General features: G+C 42.7%; 1 protein-coding gene across 9 annotated transcripts in view; it reads left to right on the forward strand.

Moving 5' to 3' along the window:
• Nucleotides 1–27956, forward strand: part of LOC106608144 (myelin transcription factor 1-like protein) — a 355994-nt gene that overhangs the window by 253199 nt on the left and 74839 nt on the right. For 4 of the 9 annotated variants that reach the window (XM_082977020.1, XM_082977019.1, XM_082977025.1 and 1 more), the window contains exons 13-22: nt 2827–3060; nt 4882–5030; nt 6024–6092; nt 6278–6340; nt 8810–8908; nt 9498–9719; nt 9852–9943; nt 10061–10164; nt 10429–10572; nt 12159–12221. In XM_082977020.1, coding sequence (XP_082833146.1) covers nt 2827–3060; nt 4882–5030; nt 6024–6092; nt 6278–6340; nt 8810–8908; nt 9498–9719; nt 9852–9943; nt 10061–10164; nt 10429–10572; nt 12159–12221 — 1239 coding nt within the window. The remainder of the gene's footprint in view (nt 1–2826; nt 3061–4881; nt 5031–6023; nt 6093–6277; nt 6341–8809; nt 8909–9497; nt 9720–9851; nt 9944–10060; nt 10165–10428; nt 10573–12158; nt 12222–27956) is intronic. The other 5 variants (XM_082977021.1, XM_082977027.1, XM_082977022.1 and 2 more) reach the window with 4 other exon arrangements.

Consider the following 27956-nt stretch of genomic DNA (forward strand, 5'->3'; position numbering starts at 1 on the left):
TCAACCCTCTCTGTCTCTGCTTTGTCTCTCTCTCAAACCTCTCACTGTCTCTCTGCTTTGCCTCTCTGCTATGTCTCACTCTCAACCCTCTCAGTGTCTCTCTGCTTTGTCTTTCTCTCAACCCTCTGTCATTCTCTCTGCTTTGTCTCTCTGCTTTGACAATCTCTCAACCCTCCTCTGTCTCTCTTCTTTGTCTCTCTCTCAACCCTCTGTCATTCTCTCTGCTTTGTTTCTCCCTCAACCCCTCTCTCGCTCTCTCTGTATCAAACCTCTATCTGGCTCTCTGCTTTGTCTCTCTCTCAGCCCTCTCTCTGTCTCTGCTTTGTCTCTCTCTCAACCCTCTCTCTGTCTCTCTGCTTTGTCTCTCTCTCTCAACCCTCTCTCTGTCTCTCTGCTTTGTCTCTCTCTCTCAACCCTCTCTCTGTCTCTCTGCTTTGTCTCTCTCTCAGCCCTCTCTCTGTCTCTGCTTTGTCTCTCTCTCAACCCTCTCTCTGTCTCTCTGCTTTGTCTCTCTCTCTCAACCCTCTCTCTGTCTCTCTGCTTTGTCTCTCTCTCTCAACCCTCTCTCTGTCTCTCTGCTTTGTCTCTCTCTCTCAACCCTCTCTCTGTCTCTCTGCTTTGTCTCTCTCTTAACCTCTCTGGGCCAGTGGAATCGCGTGGCGCGAAATACAAATACCTCAAAAATGCTATATCTTCAATTTCTCAAACATATGACTATTTTACACCATTTTAAAGACAAGACTCTCGTTAATCTAACCACATTGTTCGATTTCAAAAAGGCTTTGCAGCGAATGCAAAACATTAGATTATGTCAGGAGAGTACCCTGCCAAAAATAATCACACAGCCATTTTCAAAGCAAGCATATATGCCACAAAAACCAAAACCACAGCTAAATGCAGCACTAACCTTTGATGATCTTCATCAGATGACACTCCTAGGACATTATGTTATATAATACATGCATGTTTTGTTCTATCAAGTTCATATTTATATCAATAACCAGCTTTTTACAATTGCATGTGATGTTCAGAACTAGCATACCCACCGAAAACTTCCGGTGAATTTACTAAATTACTCATGAAAAACGTTGACAAAATACATAACAATTATTTTAAGAATTATAGATACAGAACTCCTCTATGCAAACGCTATGTCAGATTTTAAAATAGCTTTTCGGCGAAAGCACATTTTGCAATATTCTGAGTACATAGCTCGGCCATCACAGGCTAGCTAATTTGACACCTACCAAGTTTGGGGCTCACTAAACTCAGAATTACTATTAGAAAAATTTGATTACTTTTGCTGTTCTTCGTCAGAATGCACTCCCAGGACTTCTACTTCAACAACAAATGTTGTTTTGGTTCCAAATAATCCATAGTTATATCCAAATACCTCCGTTTTATTCGTGCATTCAGGTCACTATCCGAAGGGTCTCTTAAAACTCTCTCTGCCTCTCTGCTTTGACTCACTGCTTTGTCTGTCTCTCAACCCTCTCTGTCTTTGCTTTGTCACTCTATCAACCTCGCTCTGACTCTCTGCTTTGTCTCTCTCTCAATTCTCTCTCTTTCTCTCTGCTTTGTCTCTGCCTCAACCCACTCTGTCTCTCTGCTTTGTCTCTCTCTCAACCCTGTCTCTGTCTCTCTGCTTTGTCTCTCTCTCTCAACCCTATCTCTGTCTCTCTGCTTTGTCTCTCTCTCAACCCTCTCTCTGTCTCTCTGCTTTGTCTCTCTCTAAATTCTCTCTCTTTCTCTCTGCTTTGTCTCTCTCTCTCAACCCTCTCTCTGTCTCTCAGCTTTGTCTCTCCCTCAACCCTATCTCTGTCTCTCTGCTTTGTCTCTCTCTCGCAACCCTCTCTCTGTCTCTCTGCTTTGTCTCTCTCTCTCTCAACCCTCTCTGTCTCTGTTTTGTCTCTCTCTCAACCCTCTCTCTGTCTCTCTGCTTTGTTAATCTCTCAACCCTCTCCCTGTCTATCTCATTTGTCTCTGTCTTAACTATCTCTCTGCCTCTCTGCTTTGTCTCTCTCTCAACCCTCTCACTGCCTCTCTGCTTTGTCCCTCTCTAAACCATCTCTCTGTCTCTCTGCTTTGTCTCTCTTTCAACCCTCTCTCTTTCTCTCTGCTTTGTCTCTCTCTCAACTCTCTCTCTGTCTCTATGCTTTGTCTATCTCTCTCAACCCTCTCTCTGTCTCTCTGCTTTGTTAATCTCTCAACCCTCTCTCTGTCTCTGATTTGTCTCTGTCTTAACACTCTCTCTGTCTCTCTGCTTTGTCTCTCTCTCAACCCTCTCTGTCTCTGCTTTGTCTCTCTCTCAACCCTCTCTCTGTCTCTCTGATTTGTCTCTCTCTCAACCCTCTAACTGTCTCTGTGCTTTGTTTCTCTCTCAACCATCTCTCTGTCTCTCTGCTTTCTCTCTCTCTCTCAACCCTTTCTTTCTCCGCTTTGTCTCCCTCTCAACCCTCTCTCTGTCTCTCTGCTTTGTCAATCTCTCAACACTATTTCTGTCTCTCTGCTTTCTCTCTCTCTCAACCTTCTCTCTGTTTATGGTTTGTCTCTGTCTCTCAACTCTTTCTCTTTCTCTCTGCATTGTCTCTCTCTCAACCCTTTCTTTCTCTGTGCTTTGTCTCTCTTTCAACCCTCTCTCTGTCTCTCTGCTTTGTCAATCTCTCAACCCGTTCTCTGCCTCTCTGCTTTTTCTCTCCTCTCCTTTCTCTCTCTCCTCTTTCCCTCCTACCATCTAATTACAGTGCTCCCTTGCTCTCTTCTCCATCCTCCTTTAATTTGATCTGCCCCTCCCTCCCTCCCTCCATTTGTCCATCTCTCTGACAGAGTCCTGATGGTGACATGGATGACAGCAGTACTCTTGACCTGAGTGTGAGCCGGGGGCAGCTGGGGGGTCTGGAGGGGAGTGGCACGGTGCTGACCCCCCTACAGCCCATGTCCACCCAGCGCCAGGCCCTGCTCAACAGCAGCCGCTGCTACCAGATGAGCGAGGCCGAATGCTGGGACCTGCCCGTGGACTACACCAAGATCAAGCGCATCACCGACGATGATCACAAAGAGGTATGGGGAAGGACCGCAGCATTACGGGTATTGTATTCATCATTTTTGGGGGTATTCAAATCTATTGAACAGAGTGGTGCTGCATTTTATTTCAATGTTCTCTTACAGTGGAGACACAATTCAAAGATGGTTTATACAGAACATATTTTACTCCCAGTGAGCGTTCAATATTCCCGATTGAGCCATAGACAGAACACAGGTAATCATAGCCGCGGGAAGTAGGGGTGCTGAGGGTGCTGCAGCACCCCTGAAAAATCTGAATAATTGTTTGTTTTTCTTCACTAAAGTAGTGCACTGGGCCTTTTCTAGTATTAACGGATTGATATAGACGTCTGTAGCTCAGGCAACAACAAAAATATCAGCACCTATGCTTTGGCAAAAAGCTAGTTGTATAATTAGGAACAGAATTCTGCAGGATTCAATTGTTGGAATTATAAGAGTTGTTGCCTTGTCCCTTTCTTGGGATGTCATTCTAATGGAATCCAGAAAGAACAAAACCCTGTCCTCAAACATTTACAGTAAAAGGTGGAAAGTTATGAGCAAGGACACAAAACATCCATATCAAGATAAATATTTTTCTTGATCAAGTAACATTTAAACATCCCCTTTTTGTGCAGTATTAATTTAACATCCTTACAAACCACTTAATGTACATTATTGTATTGTACATAGGCTGGTCGTCTAGGTTTGTAGACGTTCCATCACCATGAAGAAAAACAACGCAAGATTAAGTACATTCAGACATCAAGTGGTTTGTGATGATGTGGATCAGCTGGTAGAGCATGGTGCTTCCAACGCTATGGTTGTTGGTTTGACTCCCACGGGGGACCAGTAGGATAATGTATGCACTCACTACTGTAACTTGCTCTGGATAAGAGTGTCTACTAGAATGTGAAAGGAATGAATAGACCATTTCAGTTTTCACATAGAAATGAGTTACATTTGCAAAGTATTTCAAGAAACTGGAAAACATATACAAAGCAAGTATTTTTATATTCCACAAGTTTTATTAGATTAACTGTTTTGTATAGATACTTATCAGACTCAAGATACAAATGCTGGTAAAACATTCAAATACATTTAATTTTGTTTATATATTTCACGGAAGTAGTGCACTGGGCCTTTGCTAGTCCTGTATGAGCGGACCGATATAGACGTCTTCAGCGCAGGGAAAACATTTTCTGCAAAAACATCGCAGCACCCCCACACCCAAACTACTTCCCACGGCTATGCAGGTAATGGTGATTTGATTTGGCTCACCCAGGGGAAAGGGAGGGTGAGTGTATCTAGTATCCACTGATAGTCTTTCAGTGACATCTACTGGATGCTGCTGGTACTGCATTGACTTAATGGGTGAATCTCAATTGTTTAATGACGGGTAGATCCTATTTACACCTTGTACTCTGAATCTCTGATATTACACAAAGCAAACCAAGCAGTACATTTATACATTTGCAGTGTCTGATTAAAAAGCTTGAAGTTGAGGGGTTTAATCGTAAGAGTTATTGGGTTTGCTAATCGAGCATGGATTAAACATTTCCAGTATTTTGTATTTGTATTTATTATGGATCCCGATTAGCAGCTACTCTTCCTGTGGTCCGGCAAACCGAAGGAAGTTTATACAAGTGGAGCATGAGTACACAGATTAAGTAGACAGGGTTTCTTTGTGAGAATTGCTTTATACATATAAGTAATAGGATCTGCTGAGTAATTTAAAAAAATTGGGATGTGAGATGTGCATATGAACTATAATCATGTAATGAAACAAATCATCTAGGATGTACATTATGAATCTATGGTCTCCATTGTGACATGATGTAGTCTTCTTTTCTTTCATCCCTCCACCAGGAGGAGGACCTGGACCCGTTCCAGGACCTTCTAGATGAGCATCACTACGGAGGGGACGTGACCATGCCCAGCCCAAAACACAAGTACGCCCCCTGCAAGGAGGGCAAGGAGGAGCTCATCACGTAAGGCCAAAACAAGCTTATTTTCTCATCACCTTGTTACTACTTTACAGCCTTTATACCTTTACCTAGTGACCATTTTCCTCATCTAATGTCATCACTGTGTGTAATCTAATGTCATCACTGTGTGTAATCTAATGTTATCATTGTGTGTAATCTAATGTCATCACTGTGTGTAATCTAATGTCATCACTGTGTGTAATCTAATGTCATCACTGTGTGTAATCTAATGTCATCACTGTGTGTAATCTAATGTCATCATTGTGTGTAATCTAATGTCATTACTGTGTGTAATCTAATGTCATCACTGTGTGTAATCTAATGTCATCACTGTGTGTAATCTAATGTCATCACTGTGTGTAATCTAATGTCATCACTGTGTGTAATCTAATGTTATCATGATGTGTAATCTAATATCATCACTGTGTGTAATCTAATGTCATCACTGTGTGTAATCTAATGTCATCACTGTGTGTAATCTAATATCATCACTGTGTGTAATCTAATGTCATCACTGTGTGTAATCTAATGTCATCACTGTGTGTAATCTAATATCATCACTGTGTGTAATCTAATGTCATCACTGTGTGTAATCTAATGTCATCATTATGTGTAATCTAATGTCATCATTCTGTGTGATCTAATGTCATCACAGTGTGTAATCTAATGTCATCATTGTGTGTAATCTAATGTCATCATTGTGTGTAATCTAAATCAGGGGCGCAACTTTGGTTTTAGAAGTGAGGGGATATAATAATAATGATTATATTCTTCATCCAGTCGGATAAACACTCCAAATAGCTTACCTGACCACATGGTCCTAAAGCACACCGTTGCCTCGTTTTGTATCACATTCCATTGATAAAACTGGGGGGGACAAAAATGCAATTTCAGAATGTGAGGGGGACATGTCCCCCCAGTGAAAGTTGCGCAACTGAATCTAATGTTATCATTGTGTTATCTACTGTCATCCTTGCGTGTTTGTGTGTTCTCTAGTCTCTCCAGCTACCAGCTAGCTGACAAAAGCATCTGCAGTATGATGATGACCAATGCGCAAGACCTCAAGTAAGCAGAACCTTATTTCTTTGATGTCTCTGATATACAGTAGACCCTTGTGAGTTTTTATTTTAGTCTCTAGATTCACAGCAGACAAATACCCTGATAGACCAATTGCCTGATAGTGTCGATGCTGTCAGCTTGGTTTTACCCTGTCCCCTGTAGTCACGCTCCTTTTCCCCTCTCTGTCCCAGGTGTCCCACTCCAGGATGTGACGGGTCTGGACACATCACTGGGAACTACGCCTCGCACAGGAGGTAGCTTGCACCCCATCATAATGACAAAAAGACACGCAGTATGTTCAGCAGCCCCCAACACAACAGATTGCAGTGCAGGGCGAGGCTAGTATATACATATACAATATCGTTCAAAAATGTGGGGTCACTTAGAAATATCCTTATTTTTTAAAGAAAAGCACATTTTTTGTCCATTAAAATAACATAAAATTGATCAGAAATAGAGTGTAGACATTATTAATGTTGTAAATAACTATTGTAGCTGGAAACTGCTATTTTTTTAAGGAATATCTACATAGGCGTACAGAGGCCCATTATCAGCAACCATCACTTCTGTGTTCCAATGGCACATTGTGTTAGCTAATCCAAGTTTATCATTTTAAAAGGCTAATTGATCATTAGAAAACCCTTTTGCAATTTTGTTAGCACAGCTGACAACTGATGTCCTAATTAAAGAAGCAATAAAACTGGCCTTCTTTAGACTAGTTGAGTATCTGGAGCATCAGCATTTGTGGGTTCGATTACAGGCTGAAAATGGCCAGAATCAAAAATCTTTCTTATGAAACTCGTCAGTCTATTCTTGTTCGGAGAAATGAAGGCTATTCGATGCGAGAAATTGCCAAGAAACTGAAGATCTCATACAATGCTGTATACTACTCCCTTCACAGAACAGAGCAAACTGGCTCTAACCAGATTAGAAAGAGGAGTGGGAGACCCAGGTACACAACTGAGTAAGAGGACAAGTACATTAGGGTGTCTAGTCTGAGAACTCCAGTCTCAATGTCAACAGTGAAGAGGCGACTCCGGGGATGCTGGCCTTCTAGGCAAAGTTCCTCTGTCCGGTGTCTGTGTTCTTTTGCCCATCTTAATCTTTTCTTTTTATTGGCCAGTCTGAGATATGGCTTTTTCTTTTCAACTCTGCCTAGATGGCCAGCATCCCGGAGTCGCCTCTTCACTGTTGACATTGAGACTGGTGTTTTGCGGGTACTATTTAATGAAGCTGCCTGTTGAGGACTTGTGAGGCGTCTGTTTCTCAAACTAGACACTAATGTCCTTGTCCTCTTGCTCAGTTGTGCACTGGGACCTCCCACTCCTCTTTCGATTCTGGTTAGAGCCAGTTTGCGCTGTTCTGTGAAGGTAGTACACAGCGTTTTACACCCATGTTGACTCCAATGCGTCCCACAGTTTGGATGGTGGACCATTCTTGATGCCCACAGGAAACTGTTGAGCGTGAAAAACTCAGCAGCGTTGCAGTTCTTGACACACTCAAACCGGTGCACCTGGCACCTACTACCATACCCCGTTCAAAGGCACTTAAATCTTTTGTCTTGCCCATCCACGCATTGAATGGCGCACATACACAGTCCATGTCTTAAGGCTTTAAACATCCTTCTTTAACCGGTCTCCTCCCCTTCATCTACACGGGTTGAAGAGGATTTCAGAGGTGACATCAATAAGGGATCATAGCTTTCACCTGGTCAGTCTGCTACAATTCCTAATGTTTTGTACACTCAGTGTACAGTATATGACATATTTTGTATACCTGACAGCTGGATCGGTATGTGGATTGTTTAGACTGATCTGTTTTCAGTTCCACTAAGCTCTGACAGTAATTTATAACCGTCTATAAATGTCTTTGTATAGACCCTTTTCCGTACACGACACACTGACGTTATGCATAGATGCACGCAACTCTTGTCGGCAGTAAAAAAGCCATCGCCATCAACATAGCCTAGATTACATTTTTTATTACTTCTAATAAAATGGGGTTCTCATACGCTTACAATTAGGTTTTGATTCTTGCTTTAACAGTCGCTTACATTGCATTTGGTTGTGATCTTTGCAAAATAACTATTTTGGATGCAGCAGTTGTTAGCTAGAATGTTAACGCTCATCGATATAGGCTGTAGCAAAAGCTAGCCAAAGAGCCATTTTACTGGTTGAAGTGTTAAGTATAATGCAGTTGACTTGTGATGATGACACAAACATTATATTAAGCAGGGCATTCATACAAGCCTTAAAATACAATTACAATCCAAAAGGAGTGTGAAATTCAGTCATAAGCAACATGTAAACAGAGGCTTTTTTTTGCTGGCGGTCTATGAGAACTCCCCCTTCAAATCAAATTTGATTGGTCATGTACACATATTTAGCAATGTTATTGTGGGTGTAGAAAAATGCTTGTGTTTCTAGCTCCAACAGTGCAGTAATATCTAACAATTCACAACAATACACACAAATCTAAAAGTAAAAGAACGTCATTAAGAAACATAAATATGAGGATGAGCAATGTCGGAATGACATTGACTAAAATACAGTAGAATAGCACCAACTTGCAGGCATCGCCCTCTTGTCACAGAAAGGGGTCTATAGGCTACATGGTTTGTCTTGAAATCATCTGAAACTGACTTTACAGATTCTGAGAAGTGATGAACTCCACATGCACTGACGTTGTAATCATACTCTTAAGATGGTAGTGAACTGCACAAGACCTTTCCCCTCTAGTCTGTCAGGCTGTCCACGGGCCAAGAAGAGCGGGATCAAGATACTGCACAGCAAGGAGGACAAGGACGACCAGGAGCCAATCAGGTGTGCCTTTGGAACGGATGGATAGTGTATCGTATCCTGTTAATTTGTCATATTCTCGAAGCCATAGTCCTGTATTTCACCTCATATTTCCCTACAGCCAGGGTGGTACACGTAGTGAGTACAGTACAGTAAGGTTATCTTTCAGATACTTCTGGCATTTGGTAAAGTATTGCCATAAAATTAAGTGAATATGACCTTGCCGCGAATCATCTACAGTTCACTCTGTGTCCTTTCAGCAATCACCTCCCAATCTCTGCAAAACTGTTGCTGTTGCTGCCACCTCTATCCCTGCGAGGTTCACTGGATCTACAGTATCATCATCATTTAACATTGCAATCATAATTAACACTGATCTCCCCACTGCCGGGGTGGAGCGGTCCCCAGACACGCTGTGCTCATTGTAAAATCAGCCCAAATGTCACTCTGAAGGACATACCAATGTAAAACCACGGGTAAATGTTATAACCTGGCGGGTGGTTTTTATTAGAGTAGCTAATATTTTTCTAGTAATTTCACTGTGAATCACAGTTAGCAGGTGCAGGTGTGCTGCAGGTGAGGTGAGCGAGGTTGTGACCCCTCCTTTCCCCAGGTGTCCCGTCCCAGGCTGCGACGGACAGGGTCATGTGACGGGGAAGTACGCGTCCCACCGCAGCGCGTCAGGCTGCCCCCTGGCGGCCAAACGGCAGAAGGACGGCTACGTTAACGGCTCCCAGTTTGCCTGGAAGTCCGGGAAGACAGATGGCATGTCGTGCCCAACCCCGGGCTGCGATGGTTCGGGACATGTCAGTGGGAGCTTCCTGACACATCGGAGGTGGGTGGGGCTCTGCACGGCTGTGATGTACACAAGCAACTGTGTATGAATGTAACCAAGTACCAGATCAAGAATGTAAATGATGTGCTTGAGACCAGGGTTGGAGTCATGTCATGTGATTTTATTCACCAGTCTCTCCGGCTGTCCCCGTGCCACCTCAGCCATGAAGAAAGCCAGAATGACTGGAGTTGAAATGTTGACAATCAAGCAACGGGCAAGCAAAGGTAAGCTAACGCTCTAATACCAGTAGGAACCCTTGACTAGGACACTAGCTGGTTTACTCAACAAATATTCAAGCTTAATCAAATCTTAAAATCTATTTCATGTTTCCTTTATTTTAGGAATAGAAAAAGACGAGGAAATCAAACAGCTGGATGAAGAAATCAAAGATCTAAACGAATCGAACAATCAAGTGGAATCAGACATGATTAAACTTAGGACACAAGTAAGATTCATTCATTATTCATTTGAGATGCATTCATTATTATTCAGGATTTATTATAGGGTAGTAAGTAATGCTGAGTTTGGGCAAATTTTGAAACAGGTTGCTGGATTAAAGTTTAGAAGTTGATGTTTCAACCCCCCAAGTAACTGCGATACGAAAATGGCATGCATATTAGGAAGTGCCTCAGTGTCAGTCAAAACTCTCTTGTCAAACTGAATATCACAGTGCTTTATCTAAATTCAATGTATTTTTCCCCTTTCCCAGATCACCACTATGGAGACAAACCTGAAGTCCATAGAGGACGAGAACAAAGTGATTGAGCAGCAGAATGACTCCCTACTGCACGAGCTAGCCAACCTCAGCCACTCTCTCATCAACAGCTTAGCTAATATCCAGCTTCCACATATGGTACGTACCAACACAACCTGGCACAACCTGGCACAACCTGGCCTATAACAGTTACTGTCAGACAAGCACTGTATCAACTGATGAGCTAAGCTCCATTTACATTTTCTGGATAAGCACTTTGTGACATCTGAGCTGGATAAGCACTTTGTGACATCTGAGCTGGATAAGCACTTTGTGACATCTGAGCTGGATAAGCACTTTGTGACATCTGAGCTGGATAAGCACTTTGTGACATCTGAGCTGGACAAGCACTTTGTGACATCTGAGCTGGACAAGCACTTTGTGACATCTGAGCTGGATAAGTACTTTGTGACATCTGAGCTGGATAAGCACTTTGTGACATCTGAGCTGGACAAGAACTTTGTGACATCTGAGCTGGACAAGCACTTTGTGACATCTGAGCTGGACAAGCACTTTGTGACATCTGAGCTGGATAAGCACTTTGTGACATCTGAGCTTGATAAGCACTTTGTGACATCTGAGCTGGATAAGCACTTTGTGACATCTGAGCTGGATAAGCACTTTGTGACATCTGCTGATGTAAAAGGGGCTTTATAGACTCATTTGATTTCATTTCATTTTGTAGACACTCTTATCCAGAGCGACAGTTAGAGCATTCATCTTAAGATAGCTAGGTGGGATAACCACATAATCACAGTCATAGTAAGTATACTTCTCGTCAATAAAGTAGCTATCAGCAAAGTCAGAGCTAGTAAGGTGGGGGGGATGCCATAGAAAAAAAAGAAAAGGGTTACGGGGGAATAGGATGTGGGGTTAGGAAATAAAGAGATAGTAGATGGTACACTTGAGAGCATGCCAATTTCATGTTCCATAATTGGATGTGTGTTGAAACCATTGAGCTATAAAAGAACGGTTGAAACCCACAGCCATTTGTATTTGATTAGTCAATGTAACCGAGTTAAAACAAGACATGGTCATATCATGATATCGGCTTATTCCACTCATTCAAATTGGATATGTTTATTTCCATAGTGATTGTTTGCTGATGCCTGAAATGGAACACTTGAAACATATGAAAATATACATCTAATGTAGTGCTGTTAAAATCATTGCAAAGAGTAACTGACATAAAGGCAGACTCCAATGACATAGTTGGGTTTCCTCATCTGCTTCTTTCTGTTTGTCACTTGTTTTCTCAGCTGTTCATGGGCTTCTGTGCTACAACACTTCCCTTACAGACTAGTAATTACTAATGCCCCACCCCCCCTGTATTATCCAGTAACACCTCTTGTGTATGAAGACGAACAGGGCTGATTGGATACTGCCTGATCTAAAAGGCACCAAAGTTGCTTATTAACAACTGAAATCCCTCCCTCTGAATATGGCTCCCTGTTCGCCACCCATTCCCGCGAGGGGATCACATTTTATTAGGGTTACAACGCATTTTGCTAGTGTGGAGCCATATCTGTTTGTGCCTTAGCTAACTGATATAGTCATTGTTATGATATGACAACAACTATTAGCAAGACAGCACAAAATGATCTGCGACCAGGCTAGAATGTTGCTCCTTTTTGTACAGCAGGCTAATAGAATTCTATCTCTATTCTCCACACCTCTTCCTGTAGAAACCGATGTCACAGAAAGAGGCCCCAGTTAAACATAGCTGCTGTTTACAGATGCCCCACAGAGTAAGAGATTCCATTTCATAGTGTAATTATTATCCTTTAATTCTGTACTATCATCACCTTCTTCCCTTTAGTGTTCCTCCTATACTCGTGAACACTGTGTACACATCACAATTATCCATACATGTTGCTGCGTTACACTATGATTCAAGTGTCCCATGACATAAGGCAGTGGTCATGTTGGAGTAACACAACAAGCCATATTTAAACAGTATTATAACCCAGTTATAGGACCAAGTTTGTTCAGTCTGCTATTGCATATTCAATGTCTCCTTGTCTCCTGTTACATTGTGTCTTCCTGTGTGAGAAATGGCTCCCACAACTCCCAAGTTACATTAGCTAATTTATGTATGTAATGTCATCATTTCCACTGCATAAGCTAAGCATCAACCATCCATCCATTTCATGAGAAGCTCAAATCAATCTACACTGACTTGGGATGGTTTGGAGATGCAATAGATGAACTGTACTGTACATATGATTATGTAAATTGTTAGATTTTCTAAAAATGATGAAGTATTGAATTATACACACTTAGTACAACCCAACCACACTTTGTTAGCACAACCCAACCATACTGTGTTAGTACAACCCCACCATACTGTGTTAGTACAACCCCACTATACAACCCCACTATACTGTGTTAGTACAACCCCACCATACTGTGTTAGTACAACCCCACCATACTGTGTTAGTGCAACCCCACTATACTGTGTTAGTACAACCCCACCATACTGTGTTAGTACAACCCCACCATACTGTGTTAGTGCAACCCCACTATACTGTGTTAGCACAACCCCACTATACTGTGTTAGCACAACCCCACCATACTGTGTTAGTACAACCCCAATTTACAACCCCCACTATACTGTGTTAGTACAACCCCACTATACTGTGTTAGTACAACCCCACTATACTGTGTGAGTACAACCCCACTATACTGTGTGAGTACAACACCACTATACTGTGTTAGTACAACCCCACTATACTGTGTGAGTACAACACCACTATACTGTGTTAGTACAACCCCACTATACTGTGTTAGTACAATCCCACTATACTGTGTTAGTACAACCCCACCATACAGTGTTAGCACAACCCCACTATACAACCCCATCAAACTGTGTTAGTACAACCCCACCATACTGTGTTAGTACAACCCCACTATACTGTGTTAGTACAACCCCACCATACAGTGTTAGCACAACCCCACCACACTGTGTTAGCACAACCCCAACACACTGTGTTAGTACAACCCCACTATACAACCCCACCATACTGTGTTAGTACAACCCCACCATACTGTGTTAGGACAACCCCACTATACTGTGTTTGTACAACCCCACTACACTGTGTTAGTACAACCCCACTATACTGAGATAGTACAACCCCACTATACTGTGTTAGTACAACCCCACTATACTGTGTTAGTACAACCCCACTATACTGTGTTAGTACAACCCCACTATACTGTGTTAGCACAACCCCATTATACAACCCCACTATACTGTGTTAGTACAACCCCACTATACTGAGTTAGTACAACCCCACTATACTGTGTTAGTACAACCCCACTATACTGTGTTAGCACAACCCCACTATACTGTATTAATTCAACCAAACAATACTGTGTTAACACAACCCCACTATACTGTTTTAGTACAACCCCACTGTACTGTGTTAGTTCAACTCCACCATACTGTGTTAGTACAACCCCACTATACAGTTTTAGTACAACCCCACTATACTGTGTTAGTACTGTGTTAGTTCAACCCCACTATACAACCTCACTATACTGTGTTAGTTCAACCCCACTATACAACCCCACTGAACTGTGTTAGTACAACCCCACTATACAACCCCACTATACTGTGTTAGTACAACCCCACTATACTGTGTTAGTACATCCCCACTACACTGTGTTAGTACATCCCCACTACACTGTGTTAGTACAACCCCACTATACTGAGTTAGTACAATCCCACTATACAACCCCACTATACTGTGTTAGTACAACCCCACTATACTGTTTTAGTACAACCCCACTGTACTGTGTTAGTTCAACCCCACCATACTGTGTTAGTACAACCCCAATATACAACACCACTATACTGTGTTAGCACAACACCATCATACTGTGTTAGTACAACCCCACAATACAACTCCACCATACTGTGTTAGTACAACCCCACTATACAGTTTTAGTACAACCCCACTATACTGTGTTAGTACAACCCCACTATACAACCCCACTGAACTGTGTTAGTACAACCCCACTATACAACCCCACTATACTGTGTTAGTACAACCCCACTATACTGTGTTAGTACATCCCCACTACACTGTGTTAGTACATCCCCACTACACTGTGTTAGTACAACCCCACAATACAGTTTTAGTACAACCCCACTATACTGTGTTAGCACAACCCCACCATACTGTGTTAGTACAACCCCACTATACTGTGTTAGTACAACCCCACTATACATCCCCACCATACTGTGTTAGTACAATCCCACTATACTGTGTTAGCACAACCCCATCATACTGTGTTAGTACAACCCCACTCACTATACAACCCCACCATACTGTGTCAGTACAACCCCACTATACTGTGTTAGCACAACCCAACCATACCGTGTCAGTACAACCCCACCACACTGTGCAAGCACAACCACACTATACTGTGTTAGTATAACCCCACTATACAACCCCACCATACTGTGTTAGTACAACCACACAATACAACTCCACCATACTGTGTCAGTACAACCCCACCACACTGTGCTAGCACAACCCCACCATACTGTGTTAGTACAACCACACAATACAACTCCACCATACTGTGTTAGTAGAACCCCACAATACAGTTTTAGTACAACCCCACTATACTGTGTTAGTACAACCCCACTAAACTGTGTTAGTACAACCCCACTATACAACCCCACCATACTGTGTTAGTAGAACCCCACAATACAGTTTTAGTACAACCTCACTATATTGTGTTAGTACAACCCCATTAAACTGTGTTAGTACAACCCCACTATACAACCCCACTATACTGTGTTAGCACAACCCCACCATGCTCTGTTAGAACAACCCCACTATACTGTGTTAGTACAACCCCACTATACTGAGTTAGTACAACCCCACCATACTGTGTTAGCACAACCCCACTATACTGTGTTACCACAACCCCACTATACTGTGTTAGCACAAACCCACTATACTATGGAAGTACAACCAAACTATACTATGGTAGTACAACCCCACTATACTGTGTTAGTTCAACCCCACTATACAACCTCACTATACTGTGTTAGTTCAACCCCACTATACAACCTCACTATACTGTGTTAGCACAACCCCACTATACTGTGTTAGCACAACCCCACTATACAACCCCACTATACTGTGTTAGTATAACCCCACCATACTGTGTCAGTACAACCCCACTATACTGTGTTAGTACAACCCCACTATACTGTGTGAGTACAACCCCACTATACAACCCCACCATACTGTGTTAGTAGAACCCCACAATACAGTTTTAGTACCACCCCACTATATACTGTGTTAGTACAACCCCACTAAACTGTGTTAGTACAACCCCACTATACAACCCCACCATACTGTGTTAGTAGAACCCCACAATACAGTTTTAGTACAACCCCACTATACTGTGTTAGTACAACCCCATTAAACTGTGTTAGTACAACCCCACTATACAACCCCACTATGCTGTGTTAGCACAACCCCACCATACTCTGTTAGTACAACCCCACTATACTGTGTTAGTACAACCCCACTATACTGAGTTAGTACAACCCCACCATACTGTGTTAGCACAACCCCACTATACTGTGTTACCACAACCCCACTATACTGTGTTAGCACAAACCCACTATACTGTGTTAGCACAACCCAACTATACTATGGTAGTACAACCCCACTATACTGTGTTAGTTCAACCCCACTATACAACCTCACTATACTGTGTTAGTACAACCCCAAAATACAATCCCACTATACTGTGTTAGCACAACCCCACTATACTGTGTTAGTACAACACCACTATACTGTGTTAGCACAACCCCACTATACTGTGTTACCACAACCCCACTATACAACCCCACGATACTGTGTCAGTACAACCCCACTATACTGTGTTAGTACAACCCCACTATACTGTGTGAGTACAACCCCACCATACTGTGTTAGTACAACCCCACTATACTGTGTTAGTACAACCCCACTATACAACCCCACGATACTGTGTTAGTACAACCCCACTATGCAACCACACTATACTGTGTTAGCACAACCACATCATACAGTGTTAGTACAACCCCACTATACTGATTTAGTACAACCCCACCATACTGTGTTAGTACAACCCCACTATACTGTGTTAGGACAACCCCACCATACTGTGTTAGTACAACCCCACCATACTTTGTTAGTACAACCTCCCTATACAACCCCACTATAAAACACCACCATATTGTGTTAGTACAATCCCACTATACAACCCCTACCATATTGTGTTAGTACAACCCCACTATACAACCCCACCATACTGTGTAACTACAACCCCACCATACTGTGTTAGTACAACCCCACTATACAACCCCACCATACTGTGTTAGTAGAACCCCACAATACACTTTTAGTACAACCCCACTATACTGTGTTAGTACAACCCCAACATACCGTGTTACTACAACCCCACTATACTGTGTTAGCAGAACGCCACCATACTGTGTTAGTACAACCCCACTATATTGTGTTAGTACAACCCCACCATACTGTGTTAGTACAACCCCACTATAAACCCCACCATACTGTGTTACTACAACCCTACCATACTGTGTTAGCACAACCCCACCATACTGTGTCAGTACAAACCCACCACACTGTGTTAGCACAACCAAACTATACAACCCCACCATAATGTGTTAGTACAACTCCACTATACTGTGTTAGCACAACCCCACAATACAACCCCACCATACTGTGTTAGTACAACCCCACAATACAACCCCACCATACTGTGTTAGTACAACCACACAATACAACTCCACCATACTGTGTTAGTAGAACCCCACAATACAGTTTTAGTACAACCCCACTATACTGTGTTAGTACAACCCCACTAAACTGTGTTAGTACAACCCCACGATACAACCCCACCATACTGTGTTAGTAGAACCCCACAATACAGTTTTAGTACAACCCCACTATACTGTGTTAGTACAACCCCACTATACTGTGTTAGCACAACCCCACTATACTGTATTAATTCAACCAAACAATACTGTGTTAACACAACCCCACTATACTGTTTTAGTACAACCCCACTGTACTGTGTTAGTTCAACTCCACCATACTGTGTTAGTACAACCCCACTATACAGTTTTAGTACAACCCCACTATACTGTGTTAGTACTGTGTTAGTTCAACCCCACTATACAACCTCACTATACTGTGTTAGTTCAACCCCACTATACAACCCCACTGAACTGTGTTAGTACAACCCCACTATACAACCCCACTATACTGTGTTAGTACAACCCCACTATACTGTGTTAGTACATCCCCACTACACTGTGTTAGTACATCCCCACTACACTGTGTTAGTACAACCCCACTATACTGAGTTAGTACAATCCCACTATACAACCCCACTATACTGTGTTAGTACAACCCCACTATACTGTTTTAGTACAACCCCACTGTACTGTGTTAGTTCAACCCCACCATACTGTGTTAGTACAACCCCAATATACAACACCACTATACTGTGTTAGCACAACACCATCATACTGTGTTAGTACAACCCCACAATACAACTCCACCATACTGTGTTAGTACAACCCCACTATACAGTTTTAGTACAACCCCACTATACTGTGTTAGTACAACCCCACTATACAACCCCACTGAACTGTGTTAGTACAACCCCACTATACAACCCCACTATACTGTGTTAGTACAACCCCACTATACTGTGTTAGTACATCCCCACTACACTGTGTTAGTACATCCCCACTACACTGTGTTAGTACAACCCCACAATACAGTTTTAGTACAACCCCACTATACTGTGTTAGCACAACCCCACCATACTGTGTTAGTACAACCCCACTATACTGTGTTAGTACAACCCCACTATACATCCCCACCATACTGTGTTAGTACAATCCCACTATACTGTGTTAGCACAACCCCATCATACTGTGTTAGTACAACCCCACTCACTATACAACCCCACCATACTGTGTCAGTACAACCCCACTATACTGTGTTAGCACAACCCAACCATACCGTGTCAGTACAACCCCACCACACTGTGCAAGCACAACCACACTATACTGTGTTAGTATAACCCCACTATACAACCCCACCATACTGTGTTAGTACAACCACACAATACAACTCCACCATACTGTGTCAGTACAACCCCACCACACTGTGCTAGCACAACCCCACCATACTGTGTTAGTACAACCACACAATACAACTCCACCATACTGTGTTAGTAGAACCCCACAATACAGTTTTAGTACAACCCCACTATACTGTGTTAGTACAACCCCACTAAACTGTGTTAGTACAACCCCACTATACAACCCCACCATACTGTGTTAGTAGAACCCCACAATACAGTTTTAGTACAACCTCACTATATTGTGTTAGTACAACCCCATTAAACTGTGTTAGTACAACCCCACTATACAACCCCACTATACTGTGTTAGCACAACCCCACCATGCTCTGTTAGAACAACCCCACTATACTGTGTTAGTACAACCCCACTATACTGAGTTAGTACAACCCCACCATACTGTGTTAGCACAACCCCACTATACTGTGTTACCACAACCCCACTATACTGTGTTAGCACAAACCCACTATACTATGGAAGTACAACCAAACTATACTATGGTAGTACAACCCCACTATACTGTGTTAGTTCAACCCCACTATACAACCTCACTATACTGTGTTAGTTCAACCCCACTATACAACCTCACTATACTGTGTTAGCACAACCCCACTATACTGTGTTAGCACAACCCCACTATACAACCCCACTATACTGTGTTAGTATAACCCCACCATACTGTGTCAGTACAACCCCACTATACTGTGTTAGTACAACCCCACTATACTGTGTGAGTACAACCCCACTATACAACCCCACCATACTGTGTTAGTAGAACCCCACAATACAGTTTTAGTACCACCCCACTATATACTGTGTTAGTACAACCCCACTAAACTGTGTTAGTACAACCCCACTATACAACCCCACCATACTGTGTTAGTAGAACCCCACAATACAGTTTTAGTACAACCCCACTATACTGTGTTAGTACAACCCCATTAAACTGTGTTAGTACAACCCCACTATACAACCCCACTATGCTGTGTTAGCACAACCCCACCATACTCTGTTAGTACAACCCCACTATACTGTGTTAGTACAACCCCACTATACTGAGTTAGTACAACCCCACCATACTGTGTTAGCACAACCCCACTATACTGTGTTACCACAACCCCACTATACTGTGTTAGCACAAACCCACTATACTGTGTTAGCACAACCCAACTATACTATGGTAGTACAACCCCACTATACTGTGTTAGTTCAACCCCACTATACAACCTCACTATACTGTGTTAGTACAACCCCAAAATACAATCCCACTATACTGTGTTAGCACAACCCCACTATACTGTGTTAGTACAACACCACTATACTGTGTTAGCACAACCCCACTATACTGTGTTACCACAACCCCACTATACAACCCCACGATACTGTGTCAGTACAACCCCACTATACTGTGTTAGTACAACCCCACTATACTGTGTGAGTACAACCCCACCATACTGTGTTAGTACAACCCCACTATACTGTGTTAGTACAACCCCACTATACAACCCCACGATACTGTGTTAGTACAACCCCACTATGCAACCACACTATACTGTGTTAGCACAACCACATCATACAGTGTTAGTACAACCCCACTATACTGATTTAGTACAACCCCACCATACTGTGTTAGTACAACCCCACTATACTGTGTTAGGACAACCCCACCATACTGTGTTAGTACAACCCCACCATACTTTGTTAGTACAACCTCCCTATACAACCCCACTATAAAACACCACCATATTGTGTTAGTACAATCCCACTATACAACCCCTACCATATTGTGTTAGTACAACCCCACTATACAACCCCACCATACTGTGTAACTACAACCCCACCATACTGTGTTAGTACAACCCCACTATACAACCCCACCATACTGTGTTAGTAGAACCCCACAATACACTTTTAGTACAACCCCACTATACTGTGTTAGTACAACCCCAACATACCGTGTTACTACAACCCCACTATACTGTGTTAGCAGAACGCCACCATACTGTGTTAGTACAACCCCACTATATTGTGTTAGTACAACCCCACCATACTGTGTTAGTACAACCCCACTATAAACCCCACCATACTGTGTTACTACAACCCTACCATACTGTGTTAGCACAACCCCACCATACTGTGTCAGTACAAACCCACCACACTGTGTTAGCACAACCAAACTATACAACCCCACCATAATGTGTTAGTACAACTCCACTATACTGTGTTAGCACAACCCCACAATACAACCCCACCATACTGTGTTAGTACAACCCCACAATACAACCCCACCATACTGTGTTAGTACAACCACACAATACAACTCCACCATACTGTGTTAGTAGAACCCCACAATACAGTTTTAGTACAACCCCACTATACTGTGTTAGTACAACCCCACTAAACTGTGTTAGTACAACCCCACGATACAACCCCACCATACTGTGTTAGTAGAACCCCACAATACAGTTTTAGTACAACCCCACTATACTGTGTTAGTACAACCCCACTATACTGTGTTAGCACAACCCCACTATACTGTATTAATTCAACCAAACAATACTGTGTTAACACAACCCCACTATACTGTTTTAGTACAACCCCACTGTACTGTGTTAGTTCAACTCCACCATACTGTGTTAGTACAACCCCACTATACAGTTTTAGTACAACCCCACTATACTGTGTTAGTACTGTGTTAGTTCAACCCCACTATACAACCTCACTATACTGTGTTAGTTCAACCCCACTATACAACCCCACTGAACTGTGTTAGTACAACCCCACTATACAACCCCACTATACTGTGTTAGTACAACCCCACTATACTGTGTTAGTACATCCCCACTACACTGTGTTAGTACATCCCCACTACACTGTGTTAGTACAACCCCACTATACTGAGTTAGTACAATCCCACTATACAACCCCACTATACTGTGTTAGTACAACCCCACTATACTGTTTTAGTACAACCCCACTGTACTGTGTTAGTTCAACCCCACCATACTGTGTTAGTACAACCCCAATATACAACACCACTATACTGTGTTAGCACAACACCATCATACTGTGTTAGTACAACCCCACAATACAACTCCACCATACTGTGTTAGTACAACCCCACTATACAGTTTTAGTACAACCCCACTATACTGTGTTAGTACAACCCCACTATACAACCCCACTGAACTGTGTTAGTACAACCCCACTATACAACCCCACTATACTGTGTTAGTACAACCCCACTATACTGTGTTAGTACATCCCCACTACACTGTGTTAGTACATCCCCACTACACTGTGTTAGTACAACCCCACAATACAGTTTTAGTACAACCCCACTATACTGTGTTAGCACAACCCCACCATACTGTGTTAGTACAACCCCACTATACTGTGTTAGTACAACCCCACTATACATCCCCACCATACTGTGTTAGTACAATCCCACTATACTGTGTTAGCACAACCCCATCATACTGTGTTAGTACAACCCCACTCACTATACAACCCCACCATACTGTGTCAGTACAACCCCACTATACTGTGTTAGCACAACCCAACCATACCGTGTCAGTACAACCCCACCACACTGTGCAAGCACAACCACACTATACTGTGTTAGTATAACCCCACTATACAACCCCACCATACTGTGTTAGTACAACCACACAATACAACTCCACCATACTGTGTCAGTACAACCCCACCACACTGTGCTAGCACAACCCCACCATACTGTGTTAGTACAACCACACAATACAACTCCACCATACTGTGTTAGTAGAACCCCACAATACAGTTTTAGTACAACCCCACTATACTGTGTTAGTACAACCCCACTAAACTGTGTTAGTACAACCCCACTATACAACCCCACCATACTGTGTTAGTAGAACCCCACAATACAGTTTTAGTACAACCTCACTATATTGTGTTAGTACAACCCCATTAAACTGTGTTAGTACAACCCCACTATACAACCCCACTATACTGTGTTAGCACAACCCCACCATGCTCTGTTAGAACAACCCCACTATACTGTGTTAGTACAACCCCACTATACTGAGTTAGTACAACCCCACCATACTGTGTTAGCACAACCCCACTATACTGTGTTACCACAACCCCACTATACTGTGTTAGCACAAACCCACTATACTATGGAAGTACAACCAAACTATACTATGGTAGTACAACCCCACTATACTGTGTTAGTTCAACCCCACTATACAACCTCACTATACTGTGTTAGTTCAACCCCACTATACAACCTCACTATACTGTGTTAGCACAACCCCACTATACTGTGTTAGCACAACCCCACTATACAATCCCACTATACTGTGTTAGTATAACCCCACCATACTGTGTCAGTACAACCCCACTATACTGTGTTAGTACAACCCCACTATACTGTGTGAGTACAACCCCACTATACAACCCCACCATACTGTGTTAGTAGAACCCCACAATACAGTTTTAGTACCACCCCACTATATACTGTGTTAGTACAACCCCACTAAACTGTGTTAGTACAACCCCACTATACAACCCCACCATACTGTGTTAGTAGAACCCCACAATACAGTTTTAGTACAACCCCACTATACTGTGTTAGTACAACCCCATTAAACTGTGTTAGTACAACCCCACTATACAACCCCACTATGCTGTGTTAGCACAACCCCACCATACTCTGTTAGTACAACCCCACTATACTGTGTTAGTACAACCCCACTATACTGAGTTAGTACAACCCCACCATACTGTGTTAGCACAACCCCACTATACTGTGTTACCACAACCCCACTATACTGTGTTAGCACAAACCCACTATACTGTGTTAGCACAACCCAACTATACTATGGTAGTACAACCCCACTATACTGTGTTAGTTCAACCCCACTATACAACCTCACTATACTGTGTTAGTACAACCCCAAAATACAATCCCACTATACTGTGTTAGCACAACCCCACTATACTGTGTTAGTACAACACCACTATACTGTGTTAGCACAACCCCACTATACTGTGTTACCACAACCCCACTATACAACCCCACGATACTGTGTCAGTACAACCCCACTATACTGTGTTAGTACAACCCCACTATACTGTGTGAGTACAACCCCACCATACTGTGTTAGTACAACCCCACTATACTGTGTTAGTACAACCCCACTATACAACCCCACGATACTGTGTTAGTACAACCCCACTATGCAACCACACTATACTGTGTTAGCACAACCACATCATACAGTGTTAGTACAACCCCACTATACTGATTTAGTACAACCCCACCATACTGTGTTAGTACAACCCCACTATACTGTGTTAGGACAACCCCACCATACTGTGTTAGTACAACCCCACCATACTTTGTTAGTACAACCTCCCTATACAACCCCACTATAAAACACCACCATATTGTGTTAGTACAATCCCACTATACAACCCCTACCATATTGTGTTAGTACAACCCCACTATACAACCCCACCATACTGTGTAACTACAACCCCACCATACTGTGTTAGTACAACCCCACTATACAACCCCACCATACTGTGTTAGTAGAACCCCACAATACACTTTTAGTACAACCCCACTATACTGTGTTAGTACAACCCCAACATACCGTGTTACTACAACCCCACTATACTGTGTTAGCAGAACGCCACCATACTGTGTTAGTACAACCCCACTATATTGTGTTAGTACAACCCCACCATACTGTGTTAGTACAACCCCACTATAAACCCCACCATACTGTGTTACTACAACCCTACCATACTGTGTTAGCACAACCCCACCATACTGTGTCAGTACAAACCCACCACACTGTGTTAGCACAACCAAACTATACAACCCCACCATAATGTGTTAGTACAACTCCACTATACTGTGTTAGCACAACCCCACAATACAACCCCACCATACTGTGTTAGTACAACCCCACAATACAACCCCACCATACTGTGTTAGTACAACCACACAATACAACTCCACCATACTGTGTTAGTAGAACCTCACAATACAGTTTTAGTACAACCCCACTATACTGTGTTAGTACAACCCCACTAAACTGTGTTAGTACAACCCCACGATACAACCCCACCATACTGTGTTAGTAGAACCCCACAATACAGTTTTAGTACAACCCCACTATACTGTGTTAGTACAACCCCATTAAACTGTGTTAGTACAACCCCACTATACAACCCCACTATACTGTGTTAGCACAACCCCACCATACTCTGTTAGAACAACCCCACTATACTGTGTTAGTACAACCCCACTATACTGCGTAAGTACAACCCCACCATACTGTGTTAGCACAACCCCACTATACTGTGTTACCACAACCCCACTATACTGTGTTAGCACAAACCCACTATACTATGGTAGTACAACCCAACTATACAATGGTAGTACACCCCACTATACTGTGTTAGTTCAACCCCACTATACAACCTCACTATACTGTGTTAGTTCAACCCCACTATACAACCTCACTATACTGTGTTAGCACAACCCCACTATACTGTGTTAGCACAACCCCACTATACCACCCCACTATACTGTGTTAGTATAACCCCACCATACTGTGTCAGTACAACCCCACTATACTGTGTTAGTACAACCCCACTATACTGTGTGAGTACAACCCCACCATACTGTGTTAGTACAACCCCACTATACTGTGTTAGTACAACCCCACTATACAACCCCACGATACTGTGTTAGTACAACCCCACTATGCAACCCCACTATACTGTGTTAGTACAACCCCACTATAAACCCCACCATACTGTGTTACTACAACCCTACCATACTGTGTTAGCACAACCCCACCATACTGTGTCAGTACAAACCCACCACACTGTGTTAGCACAACCAAACTATACAACCCCACCATAATGTGTTAGTACAACTCCACTATACTGTGTTAGCACAACCCCACAATACAACCCCACCATACTGTGTTAGTACAACCCCACAATACAACCCCACCATACTGTGTTAGTACAACCACACAATACAACTCCACCATACTGTGTTAGTAGAACCCCACAATACAGTTTTAGTACAACCCCACTATACTGTGTTAGTACAACCCCACTAAACTGTGTTAGTACAACCCCACGATACAACCCCACCATACTGTGTTAGTAGAACCCCACAATACAGTTTTAGTACAACCCCACTATACTGTGTTAGTACAACCCCATTAAACTGTGTTAGTACAACCCCACTATACAACCCCACTATACTGTGTTAGCACAACCCCACCATACTCTGTTAGAACAACCCCACTATACTGTGTTAGTACAACCCCACTATACTGCGTAAGTACAACCCCACCATACTGTGTTAGCACAACCCCACTATACTGTGTTACCACAACCCCACTATACTGTGTTAGCACAAACCCACTATACTATGGTAGTACAACCCAACTATACAATGGTAGTACAACCCCACTATACTGTGTTAGTTCAACCCCACTATACAACCTCACTATACTTTGTTAGTTCAACCCCACTATACAACCTCACTATACTGTGTTAGCACAACCCTACTATACAACCCCACTATACTGTGTTAGTATAACCCCACCATACTGTGTCAGTACAACCCCACTATACTGTGTTAGTACAACCCCACTATACTGTGTGAGTACAACCCCACCATACTGTGTTAGTACAACCCCACTATACTGTGTTAGTACAACCCCACTATACAACCCCACGATACTGTGTTAGTACAACCCCACTATGCAACCCCACTATACTGTGTTAGCACAACCCCATCATACAGTGTTAGTACAACCCCACTATACTGTTTTAGTACAACCCCACCATACTGTGTTAGTACAACCCCACTATACTGTGTTAGTACAACCCCAACATACCGTGTTACTACAACCCCACTATACTGTGTTTGCAGAACCCCACCATACGGTGTCAGTAAAACCCCACTATACTGTGTTAGTACAACACCACTATACTGTGTTAGTACAACCCCAACATACCGTGTTACTACAACCCCACTATACTGTGTTAGCAGAACCCCACCATACGGTGTCAGTAAAACCCCACTATACTGTGTTAGTACAACACCACTATACTGTGTTAGCACAAACCCACCATACTGTGTTAGTACAACCCCACTATACTGTGTTAGTACAACCCCACCATACTGTGTTAGTACAACCCCACTATAAACCCCACCATACTGTGTTCTACAACCCCACTATACAACCCCACCATACTTTTTCAGTACAACCCCACTATACTGTGTTAGCACAACCCAACCACACTGTGCTAGCACAACCACACTATACTGTGTTAGTACAACCTCACTATACAACCCCACCATACTGTGTTAGTACAACCCCACAATACAACTCCCCCATACTGTGTTAGTACAACCCCACTATACAACCCCACCATACTGTGTTAGTACAACCCCACTATACTGTGTTAGTACAACCCCACTATACAACCCCACAATACTGTGTTAACACAACCCCACCATACTCTGTTAGAACAACCGCACTATACTGTGTTAGTACAACCCCACTATACTGCGTTAGTACAACCCCACCATACTGTGTTAGCACAACCCCACTATACTGTGTTACCACAACCCCACTATACTGTGTTAGCACAAACCCACTATACTATGGTAGTACAACCCAACTATACTATGGTAGTACAACCCCACTATACTGTGTTAGTTCAACCCCACTATACAACCTCACTATACTGTGTTAGTTCAACCCCACTATACAACCTCACTATACTGTGTTAGCACAACCCCACTATACTGTGTTAGCACAACCCCACTATACAACCCCACTATACTGTGTTAGTATAACCCCACCATACTGTGTCAGTACAACCCCACTATACTGTGTTAGTACAACCCCACTATACTGTGTGAGTACAACCCCACTATACTGTGTTAGTACAACCACACTATACAACCCCACGATACTGTGTTAGTACAACCCCACTATGCAACCCCACTATACTGTGTTAGCACAACCCCATCATACAGTGTTAGTACAACCCCACTATACTGTTTTAGTACAACCCCACCATACTGTGTTAGTAAAACCCCAATATACTGTGTTAGTACAACCCCAACATACCGTGTTACTACAACCCCACTATACTGTGTTAGCAGAACCCCACCATACGGTGTCAGTAAAACCCCACTATACTGTGTTAGTACAACACCACTATACTGTGTTAGTACAACCCCAACATACCGT

This window comes from Salmo salar, chromosome 06 (assembly GCF_965601325.2).
Source record: "Salmo salar chromosome 06, fSalSal1, whole genome shotgun sequence".
In the NCBI taxonomy this organism is placed as follows: domain Eukaryota; kingdom Metazoa; phylum Chordata; class Actinopteri; order Salmoniformes; family Salmonidae; genus Salmo; species Salmo salar.